At 38.2% G+C, this 8,337-nt stretch overlaps 1 protein-coding gene across 1 annotated transcript in view; it reads left to right on the top strand.

The window, feature by feature from the left end:
• Nucleotides 1-802: 802 nt before the first annotated feature.
• Nucleotides 803-8,337, top strand: part of adgra1b (adhesion G protein-coupled receptor A1b) — a 253,522-nt gene continuing 245,987 nt past the window's right edge. Inside the window, exon 1 of the mRNA XM_079843277.1 lies at nt 803-1,039. Within this exon, the coding sequence (XP_079699403.1) occupies nt 825-1,039 (215 nt within the window). The 5' untranslated portion in view covers nt 803-824. The remainder of the gene's footprint in view (nt 1,040-8,337) is intronic.

Raw genomic sequence — 8,337 nt, 5'->3', positions numbered from 1 at the left:
TATGATTTACTAATATATTCAAGATCCCGCTGCTTGTGTTGATGTCCTGAATGGTTTCTAGGGAATAAAGAGGATCATAATGCACCTGAGGACAGGTAAAACATGTCATATTCATATTCATATTCATATAAGATGAGCAAATCTTGACCTCATACAAAGAGACACTTCCACTGGGAAAAACAAAATTATATTATTATTGTCATTTACAGGAAAATACATGGCCCATCATATGAATTCTACGTGTGTAGAGTTATGCCTTATACACCATAATAATGTCAAAATACATTTCCCAGATGCAGATGTTGTCAGTATGAGTCAAATATCTTTATTCTGTATGATACTCCACATCGCCACGCCTCTTTAGAATAAAGAATTGCTTATGCATTATGAATATTAATGATGGAATGCGCGCACTCGTTTAGCCTCATTAATATTCAAAACCCAGCCCTTCGTCGTAGCTCCCGCCCACCAGCCACTCATGTCGCCCCTCTGGGACACGTCACGGTTTGATGTTGAATATTCATGAGTCGGGCGTTCAGCTGAGAATGACGCGACGCGCGTGAAGTTCCAGAAACCTGTTGACAGTCACGCAAACTGCTCCAATGCGCAGAAGAGCGCGGAGACGCAACTTTTCCTCACTTTTGGATCATAAGGATGAAGAGAAGCGCGCGCACTGAGGATGCGAGCGGGCGTATGACGCGGAATTGGTAATATTTTGTTGTAGTGTTTGCACTGATCATCATTAGGGACCGATAGTGTTTGATCAACCCTGAGATGATCGATAATTGTGTCCCAGATTGGCTGGAAGTAACGTGACCGTCCAGATGAAGGCGCTGCGCGTTCTCGTGCTGTGCGCGGCGCTCACGCGCTCCTGGAGCAGCAGATACTGCCCTGACCTGATGATTGACAGCTGTCACTGCACCGCGGAGAGATCAAAGGAGTTTAACAGGCAGAGCGTGCGCGTGAAGGTTGCGTGCGATGATGCGGACCTGATGGAGAGCATGCAGCCCAGCTCGTTACCCAACACAACAGTGTCACTGTGAGTAACACACACACACACACACACACACACACACACACACACACACACACACACACACACACACACACTTTATTGTAGTGCTCATGATCCACGTGCTTACATTCCTTAATCAATCAAACTAATTCTGCTTATTTTCAATTTCAAATATTGAATTGATAAAAAAACTTCTTAATTTAACATAAAAGTTTGTGTTTATATATCTCACACACACACACACACACACACACACACATACACACACACACACATTTATATATTATATAAATAAACATTTTATGTTAAATGTGATTAATCGGTTTGACAGCACTGGCTTTATCCTCCTGGGACCCAGAAAAAAAGTTTTTTTGAATTTAATATTTTTTCATGTCATTACATTGTTTGGAGCATAAGAAACAAATGGACAATTTTTTTTAAATTATATTTATTTCATATATTATGATATGTGGACACCTGGACTTCGATCAGGGTCTCCACAGACCCCAGGCAACAAAATGTAATTTTGTAACAAAACAATAGTTTTTTTTTAGAACAAATATAATTTTACTCTGTTTATTAATGTTTTTACTCAACAGCTGTGCAGTTTTTGGAGCATTTATAATCGTTTTTAAATTTATATAAATAAATTAAAAAATATATATTTTTAAATGAATTTTCACACAAAATCAGTTTTTTTTATGTAAATTCACTTTATAAAAGACCCAAACTTCGAACTTTAATTTGTGGGGATAACATGGATCATCTGACATGGTTTAGTGTAAGATTTTTGCCCATCTTTTGGAAAATACAGTTTTAAAATAAAAATAAAAAACACACCTTTACCAGTAAACGGCTGCAGAGCTCCACTATTTGACTCTTTTCAGAGTCTTTTTACAGTTGGATTCATATCTAAATGTTATGAAATCACAATTAGAACAATTTAAATGTATTCATTTTGTCAAAGTTTAGCTTTTTTTTAAAAACTTTTTTTCAATGATGTTACATTACGATTACAATCAAATCTGAACAAGAGAAAAGTTGGAGTCTTTAGAGTTTATCATTTATTTCAAACATCTGATTTTCTTATAATTCTACACATTTAATCTACACTTCAGTTACTAACTGTGACAGAACAACAATGAACAGAAATGAACAGTTTTATTACATATAGAGTAAAAAATACACAACATGAACATCAAAATGCAATGAACTGAACAGCAATAACAAATGTATCCGTGTGTGTGTGTGTGTGTGTGTGTGTGTGTGGGCATGTTTTCGTGAAATATCAGGACACAAATGTGTATAATGACATGGGTATTACAAAAAGAGGGAGAAATATGAGGACGTTCCCCATGTCCTCACTTTTCAAAATGCTTATAAATCACACAGAACAAGGTTTTTTTCACAGAAAGTGAACTGCACAGTCTCCTGTGAGGGTTCGGTTTAGGGGCAGGGGCAGTGTGTGTGTGTGTGTGTGTGTGTGTGTGTGTGTGTGTGATGGGTAGGTTTAGGGTCAGTGTAAGGGGATAGAAAATACGGTTTGTACAGTATAAAAACCATTACGCCTATGGAATGTCCTCACATTTCACAAAAACAAACATGTGTGTGTGTGTGTGTGTGTGTGTGTGTGTGTGTGTGTGTGTGTGTGTGTGTGTGATCATTTTGCATTGTGGATGTTGCTTCATTTCTGTGTGTGTGTTCTGTGTTGATTCTGTTTTTGAGGATGAATTTTGTCCATTTTCTAAGCGGGTCCTGAGTGTGACTTTTTTTGTCACACAAACATAAAAACAGATATTAATCCAATTAATTTTTTTATTTGTAGATCTAGAGAGTGTTGACCACCGTACAAAGTCTCATGCCATTTGGACAAAGGGAATATTTTTATTTTATTTGAGTAAACGTAAACGTGATAAAAAATGTACAGACAAAACAATGGGATTTATGTTTAATTCACCAATCAATTTTAAGGTTTCAGGATTTTTTTTAAACAAACTTTGTGTAAAGATGATTCTGTAGATATAACGAAGTGCATTGATATACAGTTTTACTTTATGCAATATGTGGGGAAAATGGCCATATTCAATACAATGCATCTAATTTGATATCAATGTGTTCCTGGAGCAACATGTAATGAAAATAAAGTGTAATAATGGGAGTAATAATTGGCAACATTTTTCTTAATAATATCTGATATTTCATAGGAATATTGATATGTCATTTCTCCAGAATGCCTGATAAACATGATCTAAGTCCTACACATTTATGAAATATGCCCTGTTTTGTAACAGAAAGTCATATTTTGATTAGAAAACCCCGGATCTTCACAGGACATCCTTAAAACTGTGACATGATGAATTCACTCAGCGGACAAAAGTCTATTCGTGGGTCCCAGGAGGATATAATATTAGTGCTCTATAATTTCTGGATATATATTATATTAGTCCTGTTTAATTTTATATATTAACAACCAATATATATAATTTATGCTACATTATTTATATATATATATATATATATATATATATATATATATATATATATATATATATATATATATATATATATATATATATATATATATATATATATATATATATATATATATATATATATATATATACAGTATATATATAAAAATATTGCCTATATAAGTTTTGTCAAATTGATTAATACATTTAACATAAAACGTTTGTGTTTTTATAATATATGCTTGCGAGTACATATATATATATATATTTATATATATATAATTATTAATTACAGAAAGTTTTTATGTCTATGTAACATGGTCACATAAAATAAATTGTGAGCACCTGCCTTGAAATCTATCTATCTATCTATCTATCTATCTATCTATCTATCTATCTATCTATCTATCTATCTATCTATCTATCTATCTATCTATCTATCTATCTATCTATCTATCTATCTATCTATCTATCTGTCTGTCTGTCTGTCTGTCTGTCTGTCTGTCTGTCTGTCTGTCTGTCTGTCTGTCTGTCTGTCTGTCTGTCTGTCTGTCTGTCTGTCTGTCTGTCTGTCTGTCTGTCTGTCTGTCTGTCTGTCTGTCTGTCTGTCTGTCTGTCTGTCTGTCTGTCTGTCTGTCTGTCTATCTATCTATCTATCTTGTCTGTCTGTCTGTCTGTCTGTCTGTCTGTCTGTCTGTCTGTCTGTCTGTCTGTCTGTCTGTCTGTCTGTCTGTCTGTCTGTCTGTCTGTCTGTCTGTCTGTCTGTCTGTCTGTCTGTCTGTCTATCTATCTATCTATCTTGTCTGTCTGTCTGTCTGTCTGTCTGTCTGTCTGTCTGTCTGTCTGTCTGTCTGTCTGTCTGTCTGTCTGTCTGTCTGTCTGTCTGTCTGTCTATCTATCTATCTATCTATCTATCTTGTCTGTCTGTCTGTCTGTCTGTCTGTCTGTCTGTCTGTCTGTCTGTCTGTCTGTCTGTCTGTCTGTCTGTCTGTCTGTCTGTCTGTCTGTCTGTCTGTCTGTCTATTTGTCTATTTGTCTATTTATTTGTTTATTTTGAGACAATCTGGAGATTTATTCGTACATTTATTCATTCAGCAAATGTGTGTGTGTGTGTGTGTGTGTGTGTGTGTGTTTAGTGAGAGAATAACCGGAGTAGAAATTAATAATCCATGGAAGAAAATCATGAATGCTTGAGATTTCAGCTGAGTAATAATAATAATAACACAGCTCTCAATAAATATCATAATTATAGTCTGAGAACCATGTAAATGTGTGTGATATTAATGTGATCTGAGGAAATCTAAAGAGCGATTGATCTCCAAATAAACCAAACGTGCTGCAGATGAAGTTTCATCAGAGATATCAGCGCTCCACATTGAATATGAGTGTGATTTCTGAGGTTTTCTGAGAGCCGGGTTTGACAGATCGGCCGCTGATGAAATGATGAAGCTTGAGTTTAAACATCTCAGCTCGTGGTTTACTCTAAAGCTGGGGATGATTTCTGGATATGAGGATGTGTGAGTGTGACGGAAGCTCCTCATCAGATTTCTTCCAGGTTTCTAACATCCGCTTGTGTTGAGTTTTCATCACTGGACTGTCATTAGAGTTTCTGCGACTCTTCATTTGACCATTTGACCCCCTGAGACGAGAGAATTATGCATTTTAGTTCTGGAAAAATTCCTCAGATGACGCAAATATCGTCATTTTGTGTCATCTGAGTATTTTTGACCTGAGGCTAGAGACTACAGGAGCTGTTCTGCATGTGTTCAATCCGCCCACAGGGGAGAGATCTCACTCACAGAACCTTAAAGGGTTAGTTCACCCAAAAATGTAAATTGTGTCATTAATTCCTCACCCTCATGTGGTTGGACACCCGTCAGACCTCCGTTCATCTTCAGACACAAATGAAGATATTTTAGTGTAAAGCTGATGCTGAGAAAGGCTTCAGATAGGCCTCCATTGGCATTCAGTACATTTACACTCACAAGACCCATAAAAGGCACTAAAAACGTCGTTACAAAGTCCATCTCACCACAGTGACTCTACAATCATTTTACGAAGCGACGACAATAGTTTTTGTGCGCAAAAAAAATCAAAATAACTCCTTTATCCAGCTTGTTCTTGTCTTCCGTGTGTGTCTCCACGACGCATGCGTGAGAATATGAGCAGATCCGGCGTTCGGACACATGACCCAGAAGAGATTTGTTTACGAGCAGAGGAAGACGCGCGTGTCTCAGCTGTTGAATTCTACATTGATCGTGCTTTAGGTCTCGGCGTAGTTCTCAAAATGGGGCTAAAGTGAGCATTTCATGGATTCCCGAACGCCGGCGCTACATCATTGTTACGTATATTTGTGCTGATACCGTTTTGAGTCCATAGGTGGCGGGGGAATTCCCCAACTTGTGACAAAGACATGACGTCACCCGGGATACCGGATAAAAGGGCGTTGGCGGCGACATGGATGTTCTCTCTCTCTCATCTCGTGTCCTGTGGACATCACGGCTGCCGCTCTCCTCGCCTCTCCGTTCTCCTTTCTTTATTAGGTTCTTTGTGGTTTTGTTGAGTATAATTATTTGTTGAGACTTAGCATTATTTACTCACTTTTACATAAGTTCAGTAACTGGTAGGAATTATTTCGTCATGTCACTTTATGGTTATTTAGAAAGAGTATGGAGGTAAGCAGAGACCCGGAAGATTCACTTGTCTTTGTTTTGTCGGAAGCCAGGTAAGAACTGCTGAGTACAGGCGTAGGCAGGTGTTCTCTGTTTACTTTCTTAGTTGTCCTACCAGTTTACTGTTGTTTATTACTTGTTTGATTTATGTTTGTTAATAGGTTGACCTGATTTGGATTCTGATTTGTATTCTCTTTTGGATTGTGTACATTTGTTTCTCTTGTTCATTTTTTATAGTAAATGAAGGCGTACATGGCGTCTTGAAGCGTTACTTTGTGTCTGTGATTGACTTATGTGTTCGGTCCGAATCAGCTGTTTCAGTTAATTTGATTAATGAGCCTTATTTGCTGGTTATGGCCGTAACATATTTGGGGGCTCGTCCGGGATCTGGATGATTTGAATAATCTCGATCTCTTTTCGCCGTGGCTTTGTTTGATCTTTTGATCTGTCCACGTGCTTTGAATTTGTTACTTTGTAACTTTGGTCAATCACAGGAACTTGATGTGAACTTTTGAATTTTGGCTCGTGTTGTGCACGCTTCTTTCTCTGTAACCCAGTAGGACGTTTAATTCTAAATATGTTCGAATTAACTGCTTTTATTGTGAATCCGACGCAAGCGGAGCTGTTTCAAGTTAATAGAGTAGATCTTATGAAAATCGCTGCTCATTATAAGGTCAGTTTTCGTAATACTTCATCTAAACGTGAACTTCAGATTCTGCTTGTAGAATCGTTACATAAGCAGGGTGTTTTTGGTGAAGAGGAAAAGCTGACAGATTATCCTGAATCAGCTGAGGGTAGCTCGGAGGATCTTGCAATGCAGGTGAAGAAAATGGAGTTGCAGGTTAAAGAGCACGACACCGCTTTGTTGAGGGAGAGAGAGGAATGGGAGCGTGAGAGAGAGAGATGGAGAGAGCGTGAGAGACATGAACTTGAGCTGAAAAAGCTTGAAATGGAACAAGCTTGTCGCCTTAAGGAAATGGAGCTGAAAGCTCGTGAGAGGGGTGTAAGTGATGCTCCTGATTTTGACGTAAGTCGAAATATTCGTATTGTTCCTCCTTTTCGAGAACAAGAGGTAGACAAGTTTTTTGCTCTTTTTGAACGTGTTGCCACCAACATGAAATGGCCGAAAACATTTTGGCCTATGCTGTTGCAGTGTGTGTTTTCTGGTAAAGCCCAGGAAGCTTATTCTTCTTTGTCAGTTGAAGAGTCTCTTGATTATGAGCAAGTAAAGAGAGCCGTACTTAGGGTCTATGAACTAGTTCCTGAGGCGTATCGACAAAAATTTCGTAATCTTCGGAAAAATGATGAGGCTTATGTTGAATTTGTTCGTGAGAAAGAGTCAATGTTTGATCGCTGGTGTTCTTCAATGAAAGTGAGCACGTTTGAAGAGCTCCGTGAACTGATTCTTTTAGAGGAATTTAAAAACTGTTTACCAGACCGCGTTGTAACATATTTAAATGAGCAAAAAGTTCTGAAATGTTCAGCTGCTGCTGCGCTAGCTGATGAATATGTACTTACGCATAAGAACGTGTTCACTGATTCAACGAAATTTCCATCCGTGAACAATAGTCATCGGTCCTTTAAGCGTAATCTTGAACGTACTCTGCCTGCTGATAAAGTGGCAGAGGGTTCTGATAAGTTGTCCTCACCTGTTTGTTTTTATTGCAAAAAACGTGGACACATTATTTCTGAGTGCAATGTGCTCAAGAAGAAAAAAAGTGTTCCTAAACCAGTAGGTTTATTGATGACGTCCTCGCCGCATCTGGAAGGACTGGAGTTGTTAGTATCTCAAGCTGACATGTGTGAAGATCAGGGGTATGTGCCATTTATAATGGACGGATTTGTGTCTTTGGCAGGTAATGCTGGGTCGAGGAAACCAGTTAAAATGCTTCGTGATACAGGCGCCGCTCAGAGTTTTATTCTGGAAGGGATATTACCGTTGTCTGATAAGAGTTCTATTGGCTCGAGCGTCTTAGTACAGGGATTCGAAATGGGCTTTGTGAACGTGCCTTTGCACGAAATTGAAATTGAATCCTCCCTTGTTGTTGGTCGCGTTGTTGTTGGAGTGCGACCGTGTCTTCCCGTTCGAGATGTCACATTTATTTTAGGGAATGACTTGGCGGGAGGAAAAGTTTTTGCTAGCCCTGAGGTAACTAATGTTCCTCTTTCCTGTTCTACT

This window comes from Gobio gobio (assembly GCF_949357685.1).
Source record: "Gobio gobio genome assembly, chromosome: 18".
In the NCBI taxonomy this organism is placed as follows: Eukaryota; Metazoa; Chordata; class Actinopteri; order Cypriniformes; family Gobionidae; genus Gobio; species Gobio gobio.
The sequence above is the reverse complement of the archived record's forward strand: the minus strand, read 5'-3'. Positions and strand labels throughout refer to the sequence as shown.